The sequence below is a fragment of the Ambystoma mexicanum genome, chromosome 11 (assembly GCF_040938575.1).
Source record: "Ambystoma mexicanum isolate Mex_15411 chromosome 11, UKY_AmexF1_1, whole genome shotgun sequence".
Lineage (NCBI taxonomy): Eukaryota > Metazoa > Chordata > Amphibia > Caudata > Ambystomatidae > Ambystoma > Ambystoma mexicanum.
Genome location: NC_090934.1, coordinates 877134275 through 877161450, shown reverse-complemented (window position 1 = coordinate 877161450; position 27176 = coordinate 877134275). Strand labels below are relative to the sequence as shown.

The window sequence follows — 27176 nt, the reverse complement described above, 5'->3', positions numbered from 1 at the left end:
GGATAAATTGGGCTAAGTCTGAACTACTCCCACTCACACCCAACATGACTCAGTTCCCGACCGCCTGGGATTTTAATGTTGACCAGGGTACGATATTTGGTCGTTCAGGTTTGCACACACCAGCGGTCTCTGTTTGTAGACAATTGCCTTTCAGCCAGTAATGATATGGAAAATAAGTTCAATAAACTGGCTAGGCCTCCGCTGTCCATTGCCGCACGCATAACAGTGATAAAAATGCTGATTCACCCTACATTTCTATACATATTTCTTAATGTTCCGGTTAAATTGGCCAGAGCATATTTTGACAGACTGCGCTCCATACTGCTTAAACTCATCTGGGCGGGCAGACAGATGAGAGTAGCCTGGAAGATACTGATCCTCCCACTTGAAGAGGGAGGACGGGTGGTGCCAGATTTTGAGATGTATTACCAGATAGCGAAGGCAATCCTGGTATGATGTTGCTCTGTATGCTCAAGAAGTAGCCCTAGAAAGGACCATTGTGTCCCCGAACAGGCTTACCTGGGAACTGTGGCGAAACCTTCACACATGACACAATAAGATAGACACAATTCACATTTCCCTTGTGGCTCTGCGCTGCCTGCATACAAAACACGACCAACATGCCTCCTTACCAACAGATATCATTTTCAACCGAATAGGAGGCTTGCACCGCACATTTGACCCAGTACACGCAGAGAACTGTCTGTGCTGGGGTTCATTAAAATAGAAGACTGGTTCAGAGAGGGCACATTTATCACTGCCAAGGAGTATGAACAAATGGTGAGGGTCAGGCCCAGACAGCAAATAATCTACCACAGGGTTAAGGGGGAGATGGAGGCATTACTTAGCACTTTTCCACACATACCTCAGCCATCCACGATGCTACATCTTACGGGCGATGCTCAGCCCCAACACACGATCGCAATAATGCATCCAATGGCCCAGGGGTGGCGAACTGGCAAGTCGCAGACAGCCAGGTTGAAATGGGTTAGCACCCTGGGGCATGACATCACAGACGGCGACTGGGGATAGAGGTGCAGGCATGTCAGAAAAATGTCCATGAATTACCAACATAAGCTCCTGCAATACAAGATCACGCATCACGCCTTTGTTATCCCCCAAAAAATTCAATAATTTGACCCAACGTCTCAGGGAGCATGCGAACCATTGCAAAATATATATGTCAGGCTTTTTAAATATGGCTTGGTGTTGTTCTGGTGTGGCCCCATACTGGAGGAAAATACAAACAGCAGTCGGGAAAATTCCCAGGTCTGACATCCAAATAATCCTGGAGATTTGCCTAGCGGGCCTCACCAGGTAGCGTCCAAAGGAAGACCACAGGTTTCTAGGAATTGCTTTATGGTTAGCTATAGGTCGTATCACCATGGGATGGTGGCTGCAGTAACCCTCAGGTCTGGATCACTGGTTGAGCGGCCTTAATTGGTGAAATGAGCAAGAGGACACTTACAGAGAATTTGTGGCGCCTTCCACACGAGCCCAAGGGCTACTGGTCCAGTTTCAGGCCATACCTCAGTGGCAGGGTGAATCTCCAATGAGGGATGTACCACCGGGACTGATGCTTAAATGACAAGTGCGTGGGAATTGTGTTGTGGGAATGGACAGGGAAGTTTGGAACATCTACTATGGGAATGTGTACGTGTAAAGGGATTCTGGCATGATGTTTGTTCTGCCTGTCTACGTGTTTTGAATCTGGATGTGGATTTGGATTTTATGACCATGATTTTGGGTGGTGGGGCTTTGCAGGAGGATCTCTCTATGTCACGGAAGAAGTTTCTACTCTGTGGTGCTAGTATGGGCAAAAAACTGGTTTTGAGGGGCTGGAAATCACAGAATGCTCCAACTCTTGATGATTGGATTGAGGGAATGTCTGCCCTGGCATCCATGGAAAAAATGATTTTTAAGAGGCAAAAGAAATTGAGTGTATATGGGAAAATTTGGAATGATTTCCTGAATTTCTACTAAATTTATTGCTAGTTATGAATGTATAATGTTCTGCTGTTCTGTATATTCTTACTGTATCATACTATTTGTTCTGATTGATTTTATCGTTTATCTACTTGTGAAACTTTATAAATAAATAAATAAATTTTAAAAAAAGACAAGTGCGTGCTCTATGGTGGATTCATTGCTGGCTGCTTTGTTTCCTAGGTGATACTGCAGTGCTGTATTTGATTTGTTCTCTCCCATATAGGATCTGTGTACTATCAAAATCAAATTGAAAAACAAACTGTTTTTAAACAATGGGAAAATCAGCAAAAAATATTTTGGCAAAGTGGTATTTGGAGTAGAGAATGTGAGGAATAGCCATAGATCTGTTATTACTTTCTGATGTTTTGCATTGTGAGCTGATTCAGCAACAGAAAATGTCTTCGCTCACTGCTGCACCTTCTTCACTCTGATTCCTGCTGGCTTCCTTCCACCTCCTCAGAGGCCCTTCCCCTTAACCCCCATCTCATTTGCGCTTCCTGTGCGCTCTTTTCATGGACATGATACATTTGTTTCCATGTTTGCCCCGGCACTGATCCTGGCCTCATGCTGCTGGGGATTGCAGATCTGACCCTCGCTTTGTATTTCTTCTGATAACTACTCAATGTTGCCTCGCTGGGGATGTAATCAACGGCTAATGTTTCCATCTTACCTTTCAGTCCTTTCCATAGGAGAGTGGGGTAATGGCGTTGAACTCTCCAGTACACCAATGCATCAATGTGTGAAGCATCATCACACAGCTCACTCTTCCCTGGTGGTGACCGGCAGGCAAGCATGGCTGCTGGCAGATGGGGAGCAGGTGCAAGTGGATCTAGGTCACCTGGCCTAGGCCGCCCACCTGGTGCCTTCCTGCTGCTCTTTTCATCGCTTAGCAAGCCCCACCCACCTGATGCCTTCCTGCTTGCCGCTCTTTTTCCCTACTTAAGAAGCCCTCGAGCCTGTTTTCCTTTGCAGATGGGGAGCAGGTGCAAGTGGAACTAGGTCTCCTGGCCTAAGTACCACCCACCTTCCTAGCCCTGCCTCTTCCGTCCTGCTCTTAACTATTAGATCAAAGGAATCTCTCACCCGGGCGTCCTAAGCGAAGGGCAGATGAAGAAAAGGGCAATTCCTCTTTGGACCTTTTTGGACCAGAAGGGCCCAGGGCCCGACCCCCTGCTCAGACAGCAGGTAAGCATGCACCAACATGTGTTACTCCCTCTGTCCCCACAGGCCATTCCCACCCCCTCTGGTCCCCCAGCGATGTTCCCTTGTCACCCACCATTCTCGCACACAGGTGTTGCCTGTTTTGCTTGATTCTTCTACCCTGCTCCCCCTTCCCCCTCAAGCCTACTTCTGCAAGAGCCTGTCCTGATACATTCTGGTTTCACCATCACCGTCTTGTGGCCAATGCAGGATATGACTTTTATGGACTTCATTGATTCACGGTGCGTCACACTTTCTCAACTCTCATGCTGGACTTCCTTTGTATCTTGTACTCATGGTGGCTCTGAATCATGATGTTCCCACCTTCATCTTGTATCCTGGCTTGCAACATTATGTGTTACTATTGACTTCTGCAATTGTATTCTGTAATTGAATTCAGTCCCCCCTCTAGCTTCTCCACTCTTTTGACTGCTAACTCTCTGTTCCCTCCTCCTTTCCCTTCTCCCTTTTCCTATCTCCTCCCCTTACATTCTTCTATGCGCTTACTCTATTAGAATTGTCCCTGGACCTAGTATGATAGCAACCTCGTCTGTCTCCTCCTCCTCTACTTACTGGTTTTTTCCTCCCCACCTTCCCAGCACTATCTGAAATGTTGTCAGGCCTAGTATGATAGTCGCTTGTTTTGCTCCTCCCCTACCTTTCTGCACCCCTCTCCCTCACCTTTTGTTTTTCTCCGGCTCTACCAGAAATGTCGTCAGGCCTAGTATGGTAGTCGCCTGTTTGATTCCATTTCCTTCCCACTCTCCCCCTCCCTTCCTTATCTTTGTCTTAGCTCTTGCACTATCTGAAATGTCGTCAGGCCGAGTACGATAGTTAATTTCACATCCTTACAGTTCATGGCCTGTAAGAATGTCATTCTATTTTCCCTTGTTCCCTCCCCTGCCTTGAAGCGCTTTCAAACACTTTGTGTATAGGCACTATATAAATAAACTATCATATCATATCATATCACTATCATAACTCAATTCAGTTGTATGGCTCCTTTGTCCCCATTCTCCTTCCCCCTGCCATACAGCTGGCTTGGAAGAAGATTAACTCTTTCTGCTCCTCGGCAGTGGCATGTCCAGGCAGTGGACTGGGGTTGCACGTGCTACCCCTGGAATCTCATTGGCCACCACGGGTGGCACCCATTATCCTACACTTTAAACAGAAGAATCTAAGAGACTAATGTTACAAAATAAAGTAGATTTCGGTAGTGGAGACAAATAGTAAATGAATGCTATTCAGACACGTGTGTCTGTACGCGCGAGCGCGCACGGCCATACTTCATGCCACCCCTGCATAAGTCAGTGCCCCACTTGGGCCGCCCCAGTCAAAAGAGTCTGAAAACGCCACTGCTCCTCGGATCTGCAATGGTCTACTGCATTGTTGCCATTTCCCTGCTTGGCAACATTTCAATACCCCGAGGCAGACAGTTTCATTCTCTAATTGGGGTAGCCCAAGGGACAACGTATCAAATATCTCCCTCTCTGGCAGCCAATACAGTGTCTGCACTGGCAGCCATCTTACTGGAGACGAAGCCAGCTGAGATTCGATGCCAGGAGGCCACCCCTCCTCGAGAACCCCCTTCAAAAACACTGTAAGTGGAAATGGCCGGGAAGCATTTTTACGATGAGAGTCCGTGGAGAGGGACTCTCCCGTGTTATATCAAAGATGCGTGTCATGTCTTCTTTAAGGGAAGCAGTTACTGTCTCTTCAGTTACAGTACATGCTTATTTTAGTAAGGGGAAGAGGTCGAGTGAAGGGGATTATTAATAAGATAGGTAGTTTTAAACTTTAAGAAGTTGAAGTGGCAGCAAATGTTCTTACTGTGAGAGGCAAAAAGAGAAAAATGATGTTAAAGACAGCACCACGTGCTTTAGTGTTAGCAGGGCAACACCTCTCACTTTTTTAAAAGTTGAGCAAACAGAGCTAAAACAGCGAGTAGGCTGTTGCATGCCCCGGGAGAATCGGAAAACGTCGCATAGGCATAACCTGGACGCACACAAGGGGTGTACACAGAAGTTTGGGGTGGGGATCCTTGCTGAATAAGCTAATATTCTACTTGCACCCAACACTCCCTGGGGAATGCATATGTGTATATCATATTAATGCATGTTCCTCTTTTGGGCTCGCTGACAATATAACCATCTATCTGTGAGGAAGCTCAGAGGAGAGACCAAAGGATGCAATGTTTTTTTGTTGTTGTTTTGGTTGCAACTTATACGGGTATGGAAACAAGGACTTGAAACGACGTAGTTAAAGTCAGACAAGCCACAGTCCTGCTACAACCGATACATAATTCACCAAACAGTGACACCCCCTGCACTTGCGCGATCTCAATGTCACCTGCCTGGCCTCGTAAGATCCTTGTCTCTGTCCTCCCTCTGTTCCCGCTCCCTTGCCTCGTCGCGCCTTGAAGCACGTGTGTATAGGCGCGTTATAAATGCCATATCATGTCATATGTGGAACTGCATGTCTCGGAGAAACACATTTTATCTGCCCACCTAAAAAAGCATTGCAGATCTGCTGAGAAGATTCGTTCTTCTTTAAATAAATAATCTAAGCACCTTTCCAAGTCTGCGTCTGCAGCTTCGCTTCCCAGTGCTATATCACACCGGCTGGAGCAGCACAGTACATTCATAGGAATGAGGCCGCCTTGTGATCTTGAGTGACAGTGACAGAAGACATGATTTTACATTCCATGAAGCATCTTCTAGAACCTCAAGGTTTGGCATGGCTGCCTCAGTTGAAGATTTAAAAAAATGTTGGTGACACTTAAGACATGAAGAGGAAAGCCCCAAGAAACGTTTGGGAAAGGGTTGCCACTAAACGCCAATCTACTCTTCGAAGTGTTCTTTAAAGAACACGGTTGTAATTACAAGATGCAAAATCTACAACTGTTGCTAGTTTTAGAGAAAAGAGCCATGCCAACACTCAGACACTGACACACCGTAAATACAAAGGCACAACAGTTGTTTTGTGACCATGAATTTCAGCAAGTTATGTTTGTGTACAACACCCAGAATCAGAAAATCTGTGCATGGGAAATGTTTTGTTTACAGGCAGCCCTGCCTCTGGCCTCTGTGCAAAGGCGGATACACCGCACCCCCCCCCCCTCCATGAGCGAAGGGGCTTCCTGTCAGCGAGTAGGGATGCCTGTCCTTGCAGAATAATGGAAGGTGCTTTTCGTGTCCTGCCAGTGACACCGTCATTCAAAGGAACAAACAAAATGTGCTCTTATTGCTTCCAATCCTAAAGAGAAGAGATCACTCTGCTTGGCTGCATTTCTCTTTTACTGGCATATCTTGGTGTGGCCAGAACCAGTTCTTCCTGCACAATATTCCAACACGAGGTTTTTTTCCACAAATCCACACATGACGGTGCCACGTGGCAGCATTAGATTTCTGAGAGGAGGGGGGCCCTGGCCTATCATGTCCACCTCGGACCTTCTTCTGTGGATTGCCCGAGATAGTCATAGGGCAGCTGGATCAGAGCTACAACTGGAAAGCTTGGTGAGGAAGGATAGCTCATGGGCAATGGGTTTGTCTTGGAAGCAAGAACGCAGCGCAACACATGTTTGAATCCCAATTCTGTGCTTGGAAACCACTCTTTTGTATTAAGCACGTTATAAAAGAGCGATTATAAATTATTAAGCAATCTTAGGTAATAATAACTTATGACTGAGACTGAAAGAAAAGCAAGTGTTAACATACTGACAGAGAAGAAAAACGAAGAAATGACATAACAGCCTGCTTGGTGGGATGAAAAGGAAAGTGATACTCAACATCTTATTAAGAAACAGAGCACACATGAAGACACACTGTCCACATATGAATACTGTCCTTTCCTCATATGAATACTGTCCTTTCCTATTTCAGTAGACTTCAGAAAATGCCCTAAAGGAGTAGGTAAACATTCTAATTTTAGTGGCCAAGTGCTGACCCAATTTTTGTATCATGCCAACACATCTGCTTTTCAGCCATTTACCATGCACCAAGTGTGAATGATTTCCATCTCCCAATGGTGTAGAAGCCCTGGATTTTTAAAATGTTATTAATAATAAATTGATTCAGATAATCCATCTCAGAAATTAGGTTCTGCTAAAGAGACCCTTCTTTCAGAAAGTTCCATGCCAAAAGCATAGTGTTCATCTGTGCCCTTCTGCATTCGCCTCCTAATCTGCAACTCCTGCTCTTCAGTGGCACAGATAAAGTTCAAACAGTTGCTGTGACAGCAAATTCACTGCAATATAGATTTCATTTACATCTGCACCTCTAATCCAAAATCATAACCATGATGAACTATTAGTCTGGTGGCAGGGCACTCTCTACCAATAAGCTATAACTGGATTTTTGTATGGTGACTGATAGTTCACACAATTATTATAGCCACTGCAAATTTGTTTCACAGACTTGTCAACAGTATGGGCCCAGACCAGCCATGGAAAGGCTATGTGGATTCTAGTCTGTTTGCCTGTCGCGGGTCAGTCAGAAGGGCAATAGAAAGGAAGGCTGTGTCAACTTTAATCCCTTGGGAGGTTGGGTAACTCCTCAGCAGCCAAGGAAACTCCCAGCATGAGCACTCCCAGGAACGAAGTTTCAAAGTGGCACACCCGCAACGAAAGGGCTAGCCCAAAACCAGGTTGTTGCATATCGAAGATACTTTAAAGCAGCAGCCTTAGGAAGGGGTGGAGTTAGGAAAGCCAGAGAGAGCAGTAGTATTGGAGGGAGGAATGTTTGTGGGGTTCTTTTTTTGTTCCTGTCTCCTACACTTCTGGCAGAGCAAAGCACTTTGGATATGATGCACAAAGGCAAACGCCACCTGTAAATTTAAAAGGGATTGGGCGCCTTAAAGCTAGCTTGCTTTTATCCAATCCCCTGTGAACTTTTGCCATAGTAAGGAAGGGGTCTCCCACTCCTTTGATTCCTTTTGGACCTAAAAGGCAAGAATGATTAGTGGGTACCCTGTTCGGAGAGCAGTCCTTTACAAAGTCCTCCAGCTCTAAACTGAAGGAAGGTGTTACAAGACAGCTGCCAGCTCCGTCTCATAATTATCCACAGTGAAAATTGGGGGTGACCTGCTGTTGGATCAAGACTGGCACTCTCTTTAAACTGGACCAGTAGGCTCCTCTCTGGAGGTGAAGGCTCCCTGCAGCTGGTGTCTACCCTTCTCTGTGTGGGAGTGAAGAGAAAGAGTACCAATCTTGTCTCTGGGCCCCTTAATTGGGACTCACAGAACCAGAAGAAGCTAAGCATCTGCATCCTGCATTCTACAGTTTCAAACAATCGCTATGAATGAGCCAACCATGATCAATGGTCTTTGAACCACCAGGACCTGCGGTACTGTTCTTGGCACTTCTTTGAACCGCTGTTGCTGCATTTATTGACTTGGCTCAATGCTGAAATGTACCAGTTTAGCATGTCACCTGTTCAGCTGGAACACCCGCTTGCTACTGTGCAAGCCTCTGAACCTCTGTCTTTTCAAACAACACATTGAACCACCAAGGTCACATCACTGAAACACACTGGACCTCAGATTAAACCACTGGAAGCATCGTGCCACTCGCTGACTGGACCCAGCAATAACCATAGCATTGAACCTGCTTCACTTTCAGATTGACCCTGATGTGCTCACTAAACTTCATTGCTCCAATGGCACATTCGAACAACCTGGAGCTCTGCTGCAAATTGGCTTTGATGCTATCTCGCCAGCACAAATCGTCATATTAGAACCTGCTGCAACCCACAATGACAGCATCCCTAAGCCTGGTTCGATGCTGTTGAATTGCCTAAGAACAGATTAAGGTACCTTTCAGAGGCCAATGCCCCTTGATCCACTTTTGGGACCATAGTGACTTGTAAGCCACCCATTTGCACCTTTTTCAACAAGACATGTTCATTTTTGTGACATTGTTGGCAGTATCATGCCTTTCACAGTACACCATGCTTGCAACTCTGGGAATTAGCATTGTCAGGTGCATACATCTAAAACGGTTGCATCTCCGAGGTGGGTGAAGCGATGAATGTTGGGTCAGTGTGCCTATTGAAGAATATGAATAGGAAGCATACGTTGAGGGGTGATGAGGCTTTGCTTGGAATGTGGGACAATTAAAAGTCTCTGGAAGACATAGTCTTCTTTGGTGGGTCTAAGTGAGTCCAGTTCAGGGGACCGACCCCCCAAATGAGGGTGAGTTAAGAGCTATGCAGATGGCATGTCTATCATGTGGTACCAGGGTTGCTATTTTACACATTCATGTGTTTTTTGCATTGGAGAAGCCCAAGAGTCAAAGGCCATGGAAACCACAACACGTAGACCAATAGAAACGGCCCTTTACCTTCAATAGGCAGATTCTTGCCCCCATAACAAAGACCACGTGACTGAATACGCTTTGGTTCACAGCATGTTTAATACATTCTTCAAAGGTGCAATCCCAGAAAGTGCAATGGCGTCCCCCTCGCCCACTCCTTCTACCCCCTCTGCGGCGGCCCTCTTGGCGCTCTAGTTGCAGTAGTTCTCCAGCTGGTAGAGGGTGCACGTGTTGTGGCAGCACTGCTCGACGATGCCGCGCTTGACCTTCTGGTACTCCTGCTGCTGCTGCTGGAAGGGCATGTCGTCCACCTCGTTGAGCTGAGGTCCATTCACTGCAGGGAGGGAAAGCAAAGCCTCACTTACACGTTGCAACAGGACTTTTTGTAAAGCATTATTCTTTTTAACAATGTTCTCCGGGCCTACTCAGTCCTAGCGGCCCTGGTGCCATTTTGTGGTCCCTCGACCTTGCTCTCCACCACCTCCCCTTTTCTGTTTTGCTGCTGGCCATCCACTAATCAAACAATTGTGTGCTCTGCCCATCAACACCCCATTTTAGATTAGGGTGCAGAATTGGAAATGATATGAGCAAAATGGACTTCAATTGACCTTTTCCTACTCTGCATATATGGTTTGGGTCTATTTGACCTAAAACATTTGACCGAATCACATTTGATCGAATTTATTTCACCTTTTTTTCAGTCTAAAATGCGGGTGGCGACCCCCCGCAACCTCTCCACTTCCCCTTAACCGAATCTATACCCTTACCCACCCCCATACTTACATTTAATTAAATTTGACCGAAAAAAAGGTAAAAGAAATTCGATCAAATGTTTTTGGTCAAACGTTTTAAGGTAAATTATGCTAATACCGCCTATATTATGCCACTCATCCTGAATAGTGAGGACGCAAGAGAAAACTGTGGAAAAAAGTATGCGGTTGCTAACACTCCTGCCCCATTGCCATGGCGAGAATTCCATGCATGAAGGTCCTGCGCAGGGCTACTGAACCGTGCAGGGAATACTCGAGTCACGCCAAGGGCTGGACTTTCGCAGACTGTGCTCAGTTTTCCTGCACTATGAAATCTAGTGGAGTCCATAGAAATCAATGAGGCATCGATGGCCACCGGGTTGGTCATGGTTGCCACCATTGCTGATGGGAGAATGCACATGTATGCCTGGAAGTGATTACATCCAAATCAACACATGCATGGGGGTGTAGACACCAAACACATGGACACACGATGGAGTAGGCCCTACTGCCCTCATTCTCTGGACTCATAGCATGACAATGAGGCTGTCCGTCTGTATTGTGGCATGTGCCATTGCTGCAGGTTTGCACATACCTAGCCCAAATGTGGCAACACTGCATGGAGCACCTCATTTATTACTAGGGGATCTGATTCAGCCAAGCACAACTGGCCTGTCATGTTGCCCCAGATATTACCAGACACAATACCACCATTTGCATTAGTGTAGACTTAAAATGGAGCCCACCATTTGAATAGCACTACCTTGTGCTTTGTCAGGGTATAGCGCTGATAAGGAAATTAGGACTTGCTGCATACATGTGGAAACAAATGGGCCCCAAAAACTTGCACACAAATATGATAACTCCCATAGTCTGCATGCAGACTACGGGTAGTGTTGGGAATGCCCCCAGGAACAGCTTAACCACCTGATGTAGCAATGGTTGGGCTATGTGGCGTGACCGTCAGCCCTTTCTTGATTTACGCTGTCAGTGTCACAGCCCCACTGCCTTTTCGTGGCTGAAAATGTACCTGTTGTAAAACCTGCTTGGTGGGCATCAAAAAGTTGGCGTTGTTCGATTTGTGTCCAACTGCTCAATAGAAGTCTTCTTTAACAATGATAAAGCACAATAAATGTCTTTCTTTCCCCTCATTAGAAACTCAGCCAAGTCACACTCTAAATGGTCACTGAGTGCAGAACATCACTACAGCACCAGTCAGTCACCAGCCATTGTCACCCGGTGACAAACCCCTGAACCTTGTGGTCTCCTGGTCTTGGTTTCCCAAATTCCAAACCTGACAGTGGATTTCCTGCAGCCACGGTGCTTTCCTGTTTACGCCCTCCAGCCATCATGCACAGCTGAACCCGGTGGGAGTCTCCCACTTCCGGGTCATCTGGGGCACGCGTGTGGAGCTCTGCTTTGGAACGGCACCGTGAGTGAGCACGAAGGCTATTGCTATTCATTTGCTGACAAGGCAGCCTGCTCGTGTTATGGCATGACCATGCCTCAAACTTTGTTCTGACTTGGCATTGTCGAAGAAAGACATTTTTTCTGTTTTCCGCGTGTAGTGGAGAGTATAGGGCACAGATCAAGGCAGCTATTGAGAATAGTTGCTCATTTATGTCACGGAATCTTCTATGACTGCGCCCATCCCATCCTTAAGGTGATTAAGGTGTAGAGGAGCATTGGGGCAGGAGGTAGATGCATGACAGCTTGTATGCAGAACACTAGTTTATTGGTGACCTGACAGTATCCCAATGGTGGATAAGATCAGTCACAAGTAATTGTTTATTTATAACTCGCTTAATACTCAGAGGTTTACTAAGTGCGGACCTGGGGATCGAACCTGTGTTTCTCTGCGTCATCTTGCTTTCTAGACGAGCACGTTGCCTCTGAGCTATTGTCTGGAAAAGATCTTGCTACACTCATTTTGGGATTGTTTTGGTTGTAACCCCCTGAGCTTCTATCCGGGGCTACAACCAAAAGACCCAGGGCTCAAGAATCCCCCCCAAACCCCCCCCCAGCAACGCCTCTGCGAGCGCGAGACATACCATATTCAATCATGTAGTGCCCGGGCATTTTTCTGTTGCAGGGACTATGATATTTATTCAGTTTAGACACAGGCCTCCGGACCTAGAATGAATGTTAAATCAGTCGAAGTTTCTTCTTTTGTGACGCATGAGCTAGCTGTACTCTCTTCCAAGGAAACCTTTCGCAATCGCCAAAACATATACACAAGACTCAGATAGTCTGTCGGATGAAGAGCAGAACCCGTCAAGCCGCTCGGCGGCGGGCCCTCTGTTCGCATTTTTAACCGACCAGATAGAGGGCGCCAGCTCCATGGCAATTCCATACACCTGCTATTTTAGTGACGCATGCGTTTATGTCGGGTTTACGCACCTCTGGTTGTACACGTGCCCTAAAGGCCTGCTGATGTATCTGGCTCTGGTACAACATTATTTCACCACCCCCCCCCCTTAACCCCCATGGTGATGCACAAATCCTTTGCCTCCAATCGCACCCTTCTGGAAAATCCTAATGTTTGCAAGTCTCCTAAAGTAACCACAGTCGCACGCATGCTCCAACAGTGCCCTCTGCTGGCTGGGCTTCGCCAGCACTGCAGAGCCTTTATGATTGTGAAGAATTCCAATAGATGGGGTTGGGCTCCAGCTAAGAAATGATTTGGGAGATGAATCTTGTGTTTCCAATTATGTATCACATTTCACGATTCTTTAAAATGGCGATGCCTTTTGTTTGGAGAGTAACTGTTTCGTGTGGGGGCTCTCTGCCGTCATTGACAGAGGCTGCTCTTTGAAGAGATGAATCATTTGCTGCAAAGGACTCCTCTCGTGATATGATATGATATGATATATGCTATGCTATGGCATTTATAACGCGCCTAACACAAGTGTTTCAAGGCGCAACGAGGCAAGGGAGGGGAAACAGATGGAAGACAGAGACAGCGATCCTACCTGGCCAGGTGACATTGAGATCGCGGAAGTGCAGGGCAGGGCGGAAGGGGAAAAGTGTGAGGGGGGGCGAGGGAGGGGGCAGTGCAATATATAGGATAGCAGTAAAATAAAGACAATCAATACAATAAATAATATGTTCTCACTTTACTCATTGAAGCGGCCTCACATGCAATAATTGTTCCAGTTATGGTGGCCTCGCCGGGGTTGCTGTGCCTATTCTGCAGACCCAGAGTGTGGTATTGAGCCCGCTTCTGCAAGCCTCACCGGAAATAGAATGTTTATATCAGGGACCTTGAGGCCCTCACAATGAGTATTATTATGTCGTTCTGGTGGATACGACCTGCGCATTTTATCCATTTCAGGGGACTGGCATACATTACGCAGAACCCAAAAGGGACATCGGGGTAAATAACATCTTAGGTTGAGAGCACGTGGGAGGCATAGACCATGCCTGTTTTACATGCCCTCGTGTCTGCATTCTGGCAAAGTCTTTAACCACTGGGTAAGGCGAGTACCATGCACATCGAATCAGAAAGTGACCTACTTAATTGCCATTGTAGGCAACAGTTTTTGGATTCATAATATACCTCAAAAAATAAATAAAGGGGCGCCTGGCGGAGTCCCAATATGCCCAGGAGGGTACCTGTAGTACAAAATGCTAGAAATCAGGGTGAAAGATCCGTAGGCAGCTATCAGGTTTTGGATACTATAATGGTTGCAGCCTCTCATGGCCGAAACACTAAAGTGTCGATGTTCCGTGATACTTACCTGTATTTCCTGTGTTTAAACAAAATCTGTCCGTTAAACATTCGTGCTTATCGAAAGTCATGTAAACATTTAATTTTATCATCTGTGCAAAAATTGGTTTGGAGACAAAATAAAATAGTATCCAAAACCAGATAGCTGTCTACGGATCTTTCACCCTGACTTCTAGCATTTTGTACTTCATAATATACCTTCCACGCCAACCTAGAATACAATCAAAACCGCTTCTAATGGGCGCTTGGCCCTCACTGGGTGGAGCTCACCAGGCCCTAGAACAGTGACTTCCAAGCCTTTAATGCGAGGCCTCCGCCCTTCACTCCCTTGAGAATAAACATGCAGCGTAACCCTACCCCACGCCACCTCACCAGTGGCTGGAATTGCTAGTATTAGCTTTCCTTTTCGAAATCGTCTCCCCCCCCCTTCCCCCTCGAAGTCCCTGTGTTCCTTCTTTGTGGACCAGCCACACAGTGTGAAAGCCCCTTGCTCACAGGCATATCTTAGGGGACCCACACCCAGAGCCACATCTGAAGGATATTCAGGAGAGGTTGGGGCCCTCCCTGGGAGCATTGCGTCGAGGTCTGGGGCCTTCCCTGCGAGGTATTGTGCCCATTTTGAGGGTCTTCACTGAGAGTATTTAGTCTCGCTCTGGGACAGTAGGCGGGAGTGTTATGTCCAGGTCGGGGACACTCGATATAGGTGTTGAGCCCAGTTTTGGGCCTCGCTCCCCCCTGGGATTATTGTGCACAGGTCTGAAGCCTTCGCTGGAAGCATTGTGTCCTCTTCTGGGGCACTTACAGGTAGTGCTTTGGCCAGGTATCGGACGGGCCCTCTGTGGGAGGAGTGTGTACAGTTCTCAGGCTCCCATCCACTTTGTCCAGTTCTGGAGGCCACAGTCTAAGAGTTGCGTCCAGTTCGTGAGGTTGTATCTGGAGGTGTTTGGCTCTTTATCACCTAGGGCCCAATCCATGGAACTTTCAGCACGTTCAAAGTGACTTTGCACTGCCAACACACACCCGGATTCACAGAGCGGCGGTAGTGTATTTCTGCAGTGCAAGGTCACTTTGCACTAAGTACTCTTTGCACTGTGCTAAATGGCCTAAATCACGGGGAAAACAGGTACTTTTGCAGTGCAAAGTGACTTTGCACTGCCAACACACACCGGGATTCACAGAGCGGCGGTAGTGTATTTCTGCAGTGCAAAGTCACTTTGCACTAAGTACTCTTTGCACTGTGCTAAATGGCCTAAATCACGGTGCAAACAGGTACTTTTGCAGTGCAAAGTAACACACCCGGATTCACAGAGCGGCGGTAATGTATTTCTGTAGTGCAAGTCACTTTGCACCATGCTAAAAGTTCCATGAATCGGGCCCTTAGTGTGTTTTGTCCAACTGTGGAGATCACATCTCTAAAAGAGGTGAGACATTTTGGAGACAGGCCAGAGAAGAGTTCCCAAGAGGGTACAACGTATGCATCAGAAACGTATGAAGAAAAAAACAAAGGGGCCAGACCTGACAGCTAGGTGTGAGAGTTCCTGCCACATGGATAGAGTAAAGGTGACAAGCACATGCAATCAGAGCATTAATCCTTATACAGGAGATTATGATATTAATCTCATCCGTGGACATGGTGGGTTCAGGGAGCATTTTGCAAAGATTTTGAATTTTTAAATGCTCAACCCCATCTTTTAGTTTAATATATCCATAGAGCCAAACTTCAGCTGGAAGTTCTAGGCTCTACAGAGTAGAAAACCAAGTGCAGGGCCTAAGAACTGACAGATGTAGGCCAAAGGAAGGCTGAGCAGAATAGCCAGGTCTTCAGGTGCCTACATAGTTAGAATGATAGCGCACACGTCTCAGCGTGCACTGGAGGGATTTCCACAAGTTTGTGACCTGGTGCAGCTATGAAAATTGTAATTGTAATTGGTTATTTACAACGCGCTTAATACACAGAGGTTTCTAAGCACGGACCAGGGAATCGAACCTGTGTTGCCCCATGTCGTCTTGCTTCCAAAGCGAGCACCTTGCCCCTGAGCTATCCTCCAGACCGGCAGGGGGCTGGGTTTTTAGCCTGAAAATCTAGCCACCAGGAAGGATGGAACACTTCCATAATATCATGCAAAGGCCTAAATACCAATGGACTTCTTCACCAGAAACCAATGAAGGGAGTGCAGTGCCAGAGAGACAAATAGAAAAGAGGGCGAGTTGTCGTATTCTGGATAAGCTTCAAACTCATCACAAGACATTTGGAAAGTCCCAGGTACACTGTGTTGCATTATATATTTATGTCTCTATAGGATTTGCAAAGCGTAAACATAGCTGGGAAGCATGGGGTTGCAGGTCGGGTGCAGGGGCAGGAGAGGTTGCAGGAAGGGCTAGAGGAGCAGCTCTGGTTGGGAGGAAGTAGTGTTGAGTCGTGCAATCAGCAATTGGAGAGGTTTTCTTTGAAGAGTCGGGTCGTTTGGTCCACCATGAAGTGTAGGGTGAAGGGGGCTAGTCTCAATCATCATTACGACAAGCTATAAATGCATTGACAACCGCAATGTGGTCCTCCGGTGGGACAGACACCATTGGAGGATGTAGTGTTTCCAAATGTATGAAACAGAATTAGATTAAATAGTGTATCTGGGAGAGAGCAATAGATCGGAGTCTTGCTGAATCCCAAGATTGTAACCCCAGTGCACGTGGTTAGGATATAGACCTAAAGTGTGTGGTGACACATTAGAATCCCAGATCGATGATCTGTTTTCGAAAGTAATGATTCTGTTTCTTATGTATTGAACCTTAATTGGTTATGGTTCACCTGTTTCTTTAACTCAGTCATGCAACAGTTACAATTAGCGGGGACCATGACATTTAAATTTAAAGCAGACTTCGATGCAATTTGTGTAAGTAGAAAGGTAGAAACTAAAAGAGCGTATAAGACCAGCCAGTATGTGTGGGGGCATGCTTAAAAAGCACAGTGTGCAGTTTCGAGCCCTGAGAGACAACGCACAGTGTCACTCTGGCACTAGACTTAAAAGAAGGAAGTGACACAGTCAGTGCTGTGTCCAACAGAAATGATTGGTTCCTTTCTGCATTCCCATCCTGAATACCTGCCCGATAGAAATAGCCTAGGAAGACAGGGTGGGCACCAGAGCCAAACGCTGCTGATAGGTAATAGAATCAGGGCACCAGAGCTGCCCGCATCAACCATCCCTCTAATATCTTCCAGTGATATACTCCCTACCTGCTCATCCCTTCTCAAAAACCTACTTGGATGTGATAGAGAATTTGAAAATTAACAAGGGGGGTCCTGGGAGTCCCTCTGCCAGACATTAGTCCTGGTTGCGAGAGACTTACCCAGAGTCTTTAGCTCACTATCTTTCACAGAGAAGAAATATCCTAAACATATCAGTCTTTGTCCTGCCCTGGGGCAGTCCAGCACCGAAATGCTAGGCAATTCTCCTCTGAACAAGAGTACCAACAGCATCCCCAGACACGTGTTTCGGTCTGGTTGGACCTCATCAGTAGGGAGGAGCTGTGCCTCTCTAAGAATAGTGAGCAAGGGGTCCACGTCTGGATTCCCCTAGTAACTTAGGGTGAGACCCAAAGTTACTTGCATATGCAAATTAACAAGGGGGGTCCTGGGAGTCCCTCTGCCAGACATTAGTCCTGGTTGCGAGAGACTTACCCAGAGTCTTTAGCTCACTATCTTTCACAGAGAAGAAATATCCTAAACATATCAGTCTTTGTCCTGCCCTGGGGCAGTCCAGCACCGAAATGCTAGGCAATTCTCCTCTGAACAAGAGTACCAACAGCATCCCCAGACACGTGTTTCGGTCTGGTTGGACCTCATCAGTAGGGAGGAGCTGTGCCTCTCTAAGAATAGTGAGCAAGGGGTCCACGTCTGGATTCCCCTAGTAACTTAGGGTGAGACCCAAAGTTACTTGCATATGCAAATTAACAAGGGGGGTCCTGGGAGTCCCTCTGCCAGACATTAGTCCTGGTTGCGAGAGACTTACCCAGAGTCTTTAGCTCACTATCTTTCACAGAGAAGAAATATCCTAAACATATCAGTCTTTGTCCTGCCCTGGGGCAGTCCAGCACCGAAATGCTAGGCAATTCTCCTCTGAACAAGAGTACCAACAGCATCCCCAGACACGTGTTTCGGTCTGGTTGGACCTCATCAGTAGGGAGGAGCTGTGCCTCTCTAAGAATAGTGAGCAAGGGGTCCACGTCTGGATTCCCCTAGTAACTTAGGGTGAGACCCAAAGTTACTTGCATATGCAAATTAACAAATGGGGTCCTGGGAGTCCCTCTGCCAGACATTAGTCCTGGTTGCGAGAGACTTACCCAGAGTCTTTAGCTCACTATCTTTCACAGAGAAGAAATATCCTAAACATATCAGTCTTTGTCCTGCCCTGGGGCAGTCCAGCACCGAAATGCTAGGCAATTCTCCTCTGAACAAGAGTACCAACAGCATCCCCAGACACGTGTTTCGGTCTGGTTGGACCTCATCAGTAGGGAGGAGCTGTGCCTCTCTAAGAATAGTGAGCAAGGGGTCCACGTCTGGATTCCCCTAGTAACTTAGGGTGAGACCCAAAGTTACTTGCATGTCATTCAATAAAGAGCTGAAATTGTTTCCCAACAGTGCTTTCAATCACGTTATTTATTTATTTTGTATTTCTTTTTTATATTTCTAATGTGCTGAAAGCCCACAGGCATCAGGGCGCAGAAGCAGAAAGGAAAAAGGTACAAGAAATTGCCTTGAGATAGCTGAAACTGTTTCAGAACTGTGCTTTCAATCGCTGTAGCTGAAACTGTTTAATTACTGTGCTTTCAATCACGTTATTTATTTATTTTGTATTTATTTTTTCATTTCTAATGCGCTGAAAGTCCATTGGCATCACGGCACAGAAGCAGAAAGGAAAACGGTACAAGAAATTGCCTTAAAATAGCTGAAACTGACACTGTTTCAGAACTGTGCTTTGAATCGCGTTAGCTGAAACTGTTTCACAATTGTGTTTTCAATCATTATAGGAGAAACATGTAGGTGTGGTATGGTTTGGAAATTACTAGGATGCAAAGACTCAGGAGGAGCGCTTGTTGCGGGGATAATAACACTGTACTAAAGGCTGCTGGTAAATATACCTGGATAAAGAGGAAATTGCAATGGCTCTTTGACCATCCTTTATGAATCAACAGTGCCCCTTTGCCAGTCTAGCCAGACACCCATCATAAGGAGCTTTCAAATTAACCTTTTAAATTAACCCACTCGCATTCACCCTTTGAATCATGAAACCTTACAAACGTTACATAACAAAGCTTGAAAGGTGTCATGATGACTCAAAGAGTAAAAACTGCAAAGAAGAGGGTGATTTAAAAAAAAAAATCCCACTATGCGATTTGCTTCTGCATTAAGACCCTTTTTGGGTTATGTATGTGGATCGCTTATCCAGATTCATGCAACTTTCAAGCAAAAGGTATCGGTCAGATTGTTGCACGGTTCTTGTGACATTTCCATAGGGTTTGCTGATAATACTTCTGCTTGTGCTCCATCTTTATCCATGGCTTTATGTAGTCATATTGATAGAAAGATTGTTTTAGCTTTAAGGAAGCCCCTATGGTGATGGCGAATGTTGCTTAATTCCGTTTGGAGAGTTGACATTACGGAGCTCTGCATTTATGTTTAAGCCGTGTGAGCCAAACTTTGATTCGCTCTCATCGCTTCTATACCATGTCTGCAAGACTCGCATGCTGATGTTGAGTTTGACAGATTTCATTGGAACTGCAGAATTCTGTGCAGGGGTGAGTTTAGCTTGTGTATTACTTTGTGTACGGCTATTCTGGGGTCTTAAGCCTAAGCATTGTGGACTAATGGAAAAGCAAAAAGAACTGGCCTGAGGAATGCAAAGTATTACAATTCTGATTGAATAGCCACTTATTGCCATTGGAAAACACACATATGAAAGGAACCCCCAAATCATGAGTGCAGCTGATTTGTTTATTTTTTCTGGGCCATTTCAGATGGAAAGAGAATCTGCAGACACCTACAAATAAAAATTAAAAAAAAAAACACTATCAAGAGTATGGGCAGGTTTATGGGTCTGGCTGAAGATGTTTTTTGTCAGCCCAAGATCTGGAAAACTCTCAATGAGGGGCTTTGTGGAAGAATGTATAACATTTGTAATGTCACCATTAAAGTTAACCAACCTAATTAGCTTGGAATCAACAGCAATACTAGCAATCACAATGTCATCAAAACTAGAGTGCCAAGTAGACACTTACTTGGGGGTATCTATATAGTAGGGGCAAAATCATATGAAAGCATTCATTAAATTAACATTTAAAACTCGGTGGTAGCAACACAATCAGGAAAATAATTTAAAATACTGCTGCAACCAGTGCAGAGCAATGCCAGTGGCAGATAAGACAGAGCTGGAGTCTCCGAATAGTCTAGGATGTGCTAGTAAGCAGGGAGAGGGCCAGATGGAATGAGCTTTATCCGCCATCTAAATGCATGAAGCACTATACCTATTTCCTTCATAAACACTCTACTATTGGGAACATTATTTTCATACATGCCACCTCTTACATGTATCTTATTTATTCATAAGAGTTCTTCTATTTAAGATTAATTATTTATCTGCACAGAATTATATTTTAAAAGATGAAGCCTTTATTCATGGAAAGACATATGCCCTCATTACAAGGTTGACAGTAGGCCACTGGTAGCACCGGCAGCCTATCGGCAACCTCGGCTTACCTTTTCTTCCGCCTGATATCTCGGTACCGGTAATACCGGGATAGGAGTCTGCGGGAATGGGAACACTGAGGCACCGTTGCTAATGGTGCCAGTGCTTATGTGTATTTTCTGCCGTTCGGTGCCTGAACTACCGGCAGGTCAGGCCTGCCGGTTGTTCACTGCCCCTACCAGCAGACTCAGAGTATGCCAGTCCAGGAAAGCTGCCGGTAACCGTTGTTACCAGCACTTTTTTAGAGACCGGCCTAGCTATAATGAGGGCCATAGTTTAAGGAATAAAATGCTTTATTCCGGCATAGTCTCTTGCACCTGGTAAAAAAAAAGAGGTGTATTTAGTAGTGTTACATGGTTTGCTGGGGTTGTGCGTCACAGCAGCGTCAGCTGTAGATGCCTAATGGCTGCCCGGGATGTAGGAAAGCCCAAGATATTGAGTGGAAGGAGAAGCTATTAACTGCTTCGTTTTCGATGGTGGAAGTTAGTGGGGTGGGTGGAGGTGGGCAATATGGGGCACCTAAGGGGTTGCTGGAGACGCCATCTCCTGGGGAAATATATCTCAGAAGTCATGGGGTGTCCTCTTCGTCCCTCTGGACCATTCAGAACCTTTCATTTGACCAAATGTTTCTTTCTGGCAGCTCAGGGTTTGCAGAAAGTGAGAGCAACACGTTTGCCCACCAACTCAGACGCGAGAAGAATGATACTGGCCCTAGTGACCTCTGGGTTGCCAATTTCAAAGTGCCCCATGATGCCCTATTGGCTTTCCCGGATGCAGCCCATTCAAAGTGCCACACGGGGAGGCAGGGATTAAAGGACTACCACGTGCAGATCCCTACAGATTCCTGCAGGCCTGGTAGGAATGAGAGAAACAAAAGAGGCCCAAGCGCCCAACCGACAGATGCTAACATTGGCCAATGGCAAGTCATGAGATTCCATCACCGAGTGTGACTCAGGCACATTTTGGGGATTTGTGGTGTGTTTTAAAGCATATTGCAGCAGTAACTTCTTGTACAACTACACGTTGCACAGTTTACAAGGTCATACACTGGATCACAATTGTCTGGCCCAACAGACTTTGCCCCGACATTGCCCTTACAGGTAGTACTGTCATTGGACCAGATCTTCCCGGATCTGGGATCCGGTAAACAATGTCTGCCCAGCTTCTCAATCTTGGGGAACCCATGTGAACTCTTCTGCGCACATTACATTTATCTTCGAATGCTGCACTGTGTTCCGTGCGTTCGTGGTGGGGCCAGGATTTGGCCATGGTTGCTATGTTGAGAGGTGAGACACTTCCCCACAAGACCACTTGAGGGTCTGAGCAGGAGGGCTCTGAAATCCCATGCCAATGTTGTAATGCACAGGAAATAGCGATGTGCATTTTTTTGGTGTTTAAAAGATGTGCACATTTTGTACTTTGCTGACAACGTGTCGGCTATTTTCCTGCTGTTCTTGAGCCATCATCTGAGGGACTGAGAGGCACATGTATATAGGGCGATTAAAATACCCCCCCCCCTCTTTTACCCATGCACTAGCTGGGATCCCCCAATAAAAAAGTCAATTTCCACCACTGGCTAGAGGCCAATATGAAGCTGCTTACAGGTTGCCCATGACATGGGGGCTTGGCTTAGGAATGCTGATCAATAAAACATACCAATCGGAATGTGCCTAGCATAGTCCTTGGAGTATTTTTCCTTTTCCATTCCCTCTATTAATGTGCCATCTTTCTTAAAGAATTCCCCCATACCAACGCATTATCAGTCTTTGGCTTCTTCTGTATTCTCCAGTTACAACCTGTCAGCGCTTCCACAATGCCTACCAGATAGTGACAAGATAACTTAGTAAGATGACCTCCTGCAGAGAGACTTACACACCAGAGGATTGAATTCGTTCATCTTTAGCTCAGACCTTCATACTTTTGATGCGGATTGCATGAGTGACATGAGTAAATTAATGATATCACACATTATTCAAGCACTCAGGGACAGGCGAGTTAACACCGCGTGATATCTGCATACTCAGAGATGTCCATTGATGGGCTTACCTTGGGGCTGCTCGATGTCTCGTCGGGCCTTGGGGATGTAGAAGAAGCCACGTTCTCCACACACGAGGTACAGCGCCTCCACTAGGTGGGACCCACACAGGTGCTGGTTGGTTATAGCCTGGCTGGTGGGAGTGCAGAGAGCACTGAGGACCAGGAGTGCTAGGGCACGCACCCAAAGAGCCATGGTGTGAGAGGTGGGATCTGTAGAGTAGAGCAAGAAAGGGGGAACCGAGGCAGACATTGAGGAGAAGGAAATGAAAGAGCAGACCAAGGATGCAAGCATGGGAACAGCAAACACAAAGATGTGCCAGAGTAGAAAGAGAACAGGCCAATGGGAGAGCAGGCACAGACAAAGTACCAGGAATGTGTACATGGAAATGTGAGGAAGTGCCAGCAGGGAGAGTAGGGAAAGGGAACAGGAAGAAGGTTCACACAAGGGAGAGATCCAGCCATTAGGAGATCAAAGAAAGACAAAATACCAAGAATGTGTACATAGAAAGGAGACAGGGTGCCAGGAAGGCGAGCAAGGACAAGGAGCAGGAAGAAGATTTGCAGAAGGGAGAGATCCAGCCAATAGGAGAGGAAGCAAAGCGTCAACCCACGAAGAAGGTACAAAGTCGGAAATGAAAAGTGTATCCAAGGTGGAGAGAAGGCAAAGAGGAAATGGGAAGAAGGCACAGAATAGAAAATAGGAGGTGCCAAAGCGGGTAAGCAATGGTAAAACCCAGAAAGAAGGTAAAGAAAACGACCAAACATTCCAATGAGAAGAGTCAAAGTAGAAACAAATGAAGGTTGAAAGCGAGGAAGGTACAGAGAAGAAAAGTATAGTGAATGTGAGAAAATGGGGAGGGAAAAAGGAGAAATGACATAGCACATGAATGTCGACTTCTAATCTTTCATAGCACATACAGATTCCTGATCTCTATGGAGCCTGCGTCACAAAAGGAAACAGTCATCACTCACATAGGGGGCATTCAATAATATATGATATATTGACAATGCTATTAGCACCGCAAAGATCCGTTTAATTATATATGAGCGAAAGTACTTTCTCAGAGCAAATTTAGGCCATTTCAATGCCAAATAGTCTCAAATGGGAACATATGCAGGCAATGGCAATTTACACGCCAACAACGATAGGCCACAGCCCTTGCTGCACTGTATTTGATTTTGCATATGGGAAGAGCACCAATACCCATTCACATTATGGGGTGCATGCTGTCCATTGTTGCTGCTCCCGCAATAAGTGCATAAGAAAGTACTAAAAAGCAAAAGCCCCGGCCGCGTCTGCCAGACTACAAAGACCATGCAGGGAAGTAACCTATCCAACATAGAATGGCCCCGGTTGCCCACCACAGTATTCATTGCTTGTCAAAGGAAAACCAGCTCCCATAGAAGAGCAGGGGGAGACAAGTGTAGGATTGGAATTTGATTTTCCATTCAATTAAAACAAATTGCCTTTGAGCTAGCTATTTTTGCTGCATTTGGTTCCTAGTTGGAAATGATGCCAGATTGATGGGAACATTGTCTGACTCCATAGTTTAAAGTAAATGGCAAAAATGCAACCAAATCACTTTGTATGAAAATCACATGGTGTGTAATTTAAATGAGCATGTGACCCTGGGAGCCACATAGTGAAATTCTTCGATATGGGGCCCTAGCAGATTAGCATACGTCACTCTGTGTGTGTGTGTGTGTGGTCTCATTCGCTGTGTAACAAAATGGGCCGCACACTACAAAAGGCAGCGAGGCCCCTGATATACTCTCAGCATCTCGACAGTGAACAAAAGATGCACGTCGTCTATAGTGAGGACTGTAAGACAGCAGCAAAAGCAGCAGAGTACCTGGCAGCACGTCACACGATAAGGCACCCAAAATACCAGGGAGTACAACCAAAGCTGGCGAATATATATATATATATAGACCAAATACAACCGGCCTATTTAGATATGTATATAATCTACGTTTGACAATACGTGTTACCTTTAGTTATGCCAATAAAGCATTATTATATTGCATATCTCTGTCACCCATACAAATATACTGGCCTTGAGCTACATTGTTGGCTCCAGTGAAGTGGGTTCGCCCTGCAAACCTGGAGCTAAAGGGCTATCTTTTAAACTCTTGGGACTCAAGGTACTCTGGGATATTGTGATGACACCCATCTCTGTACGGCTTTAGGTATAACCAGGCTCAGACTGGCCAATAGGGCAATGCCCAAACCCAAAACACAAAATGCTAGTGTGGGCCATTTTTTGTTCAAAGTGGGCCACTTTTTTGGTCAATGTAAGCCAGTTAGATAAGTTACTTCAGCATGCAGCTAGTAGGTTTGATTGGTGTTACTTAATAAATATTCTTTAAAATGCACAATTTACATCACATTTTATTACAAACCTCCCCCTTGGGTACCACTCAAACAGTGTCACAAAAGGAATGAATTCCCATTTGTAACTGGGCCACTTTTGTATTGGTGCCAGAGACTATTTTATGCCCCTGTCCGACCATGGGCATAATTTTTATCTGAGGGAAGCTACACAGATGCTGTGCATTGTTTACTGCGTCACCCTCTGAGCAAATGTCCCCTGAGGTGAGCTGCAGTGACTGCTTGCTCTCTGTGAATGAATCCACGCCACGAGGTACAGCTGCAGTACCTTCATCCCGCTCAAACCCTCCATGGTCACGTGACAGAACACATGCTCAAGCAAAACAGGGAGGACATGCGCAAATCAGGATCCTCTGGGAAAGAGCGTGCGCATTCCAACAAGGCCCTGCAACCATATCACGTCACAGCTTCCAGCGGATCATTGAATGGCCTAGAACGCAGGCTCACGGCCACGTGACTATACCCAGCACATAGCCCGTTCTCAAATGGCAGACGAGATAGGTGCTGCAGCTGATCCCGAAGGATGGACCCAGGCAGACGTTCACAGCCATTTGATACCCTTCATCAAAGTGCTGACAAGATTACACTACACCCAACACAAGAACATAATTTCATTCAGTGCACTACTCCCGGACCCTAAGGCCCTACACAGAAACATTTTATGAGAATTCAAAGCAAACAATCTGGTCAACATATACGTTTCTGGACTTTTGCAGTTTCTATCGTAGACTGTGGTCTTCCCAGAACAGGGGACATCTTTCAGCGTGGCATGCACCTGCGCCCGATCCCACCCTCGTGCAGCTTCGGTGGTGGAAGCGGAGACTCACCTGGGTGACTGCTGGAAGAAGGAGAGCGAGGCGATGTTGCTTCGAGAGGCGAGAAGGGTGCGAGTGACTTCCCAGGGAAAGCTGTCCGCATTTATACCCTCTTTGCCCAGCATTACCCTCCCAACTACGCCCCTTTCTGAGAGCATTTCTGCTGGCTAGACACATCAAGATGGCACGGGTCTCAGGAGGGGGGGGGGCTGGGCAAAGAGACAGAAGACAGTTCATTTCCATGCCATTTAACCCGCAACCCCAAGAAGGACGAGCATGTTTCTTTTTACATGGGCACCGTTTAGCCGGAGATAATGCGGCTAATAAACAGCCAACGAGGCACTTTCAGCTGCCCATCGCCAGCCTAGACAGGTGTGACAGCTGCCCATCTGGAGGGCTGCCTCCCTTAAGTGATAGCTGTGTCAAGACAATTAAACTAAGCAAACACTCTGCCACCAGCCCAGTGCTGAATTGGCATCGGCTTTCGGAAACTTTCTCTTGCTCCGGAGCTGATGGGAGACGGGGTGCACCGAGCTGGAAGGATTGAGTTATCTGGCAGAAAACAAGCAAGAAAAACAACTCCGTAAGTAGGCATGGGGCATGCTGAGCAAGGCATGACCAGGCCATCTGTAGCGAAGAGCAAAGAGAGAAGCGAGGACGGCCACCCTGTCGCCAGGGGTGGGCTGGCCCACAAGGAACTCTGGAGATTTCCCGGTAGGCCTCTGCACCCTGGGCCTCTTTTGTGTGATAACCTATTTTATTTCCAAATATTCTCATAGGGAAAGGCTTGGGCTTGTTGAAAATGTGTAATATGGGGGGCACTTTGACCATTATTTACAGGGCCTCTTTGGGTTCTCAGTCCACTCCTGCATGTCACACAGGAGGCGGGAGCATATCCCTCTCAGTGCGGCATGGTGGTGTGTGGGGGCAAAGACAAACCACTTTACGTGGCAGTGCATGGGGTTAGAAACAAACCACACACCTATCTGTTACGCCAAGCTATGGCGGCGCACAAGATGAGAGACAGACCACAAACACATGAGGATAAGTGACCTTAGAGAAGGAGCATCCACTTTCCTCCACTAATGGGCAATGGAGATATGTAGAATTAGAGACAGACCACCACAGTACACCAAACGACCGATACACGGTGGTACAGGCAGCCAGACACAGACCGCACATGCTCTTATGCCAGGCCGTGTTTGTGGAAACCG

General features: G+C 46.3%; 1 protein-coding gene across 1 annotated transcript; it reads right to left on the bottom strand.

Moving 5' to 3' along the window:
* Positions 1–9590: 9590 nt before the first annotated feature.
* INS (insulin) lies at positions 9591–26108 on the bottom strand. The gene is made up of 3 exons (XM_069625267.1): positions 25975–26108; positions 22765–22965; positions 9591–9833 (listed from the first exon to the last, which is right to left on the bottom strand). Exons 1-3 carry the CDS (start codon positions 26063–26065, stop codon positions 9691–9693), a joined length of 435 nt encoding a protein of 144 aa, XP_069481368.1. The 5' UTR covers positions 26066–26108; the 3' UTR covers positions 9591–9690.
* Between the last annotated feature and the right edge of the window lie 1068 nt (positions 26109–27176).

What these genes read in the sequence shown, in the direction of transcription:
- INS (XM_069625267.1), bottom strand. Translation starts at nt 26,065, where the DNA reads ATGCGGACAGCTTTCCCTGGGAAGTCACTCGCACCCTTCTCGCCTCTC. An exon ending in TTCTTCCAGCAGTCACCCAG is followed by an intron (nt 22,966 to 25,974) that starts GTGAGTCTCCGC and finishes TCTACTCTACAG; the next exon opens with ATCCCACCTCTCACACCATG. An exon ending in AGACATCGAGCAGCCCCAAG is followed by an intron (nt 9,834 to 22,764) that starts GTAAGCCCATCA and finishes CCCTCCCTGCAG; the next exon opens with TGAATGGACCTCAGCTCAAC.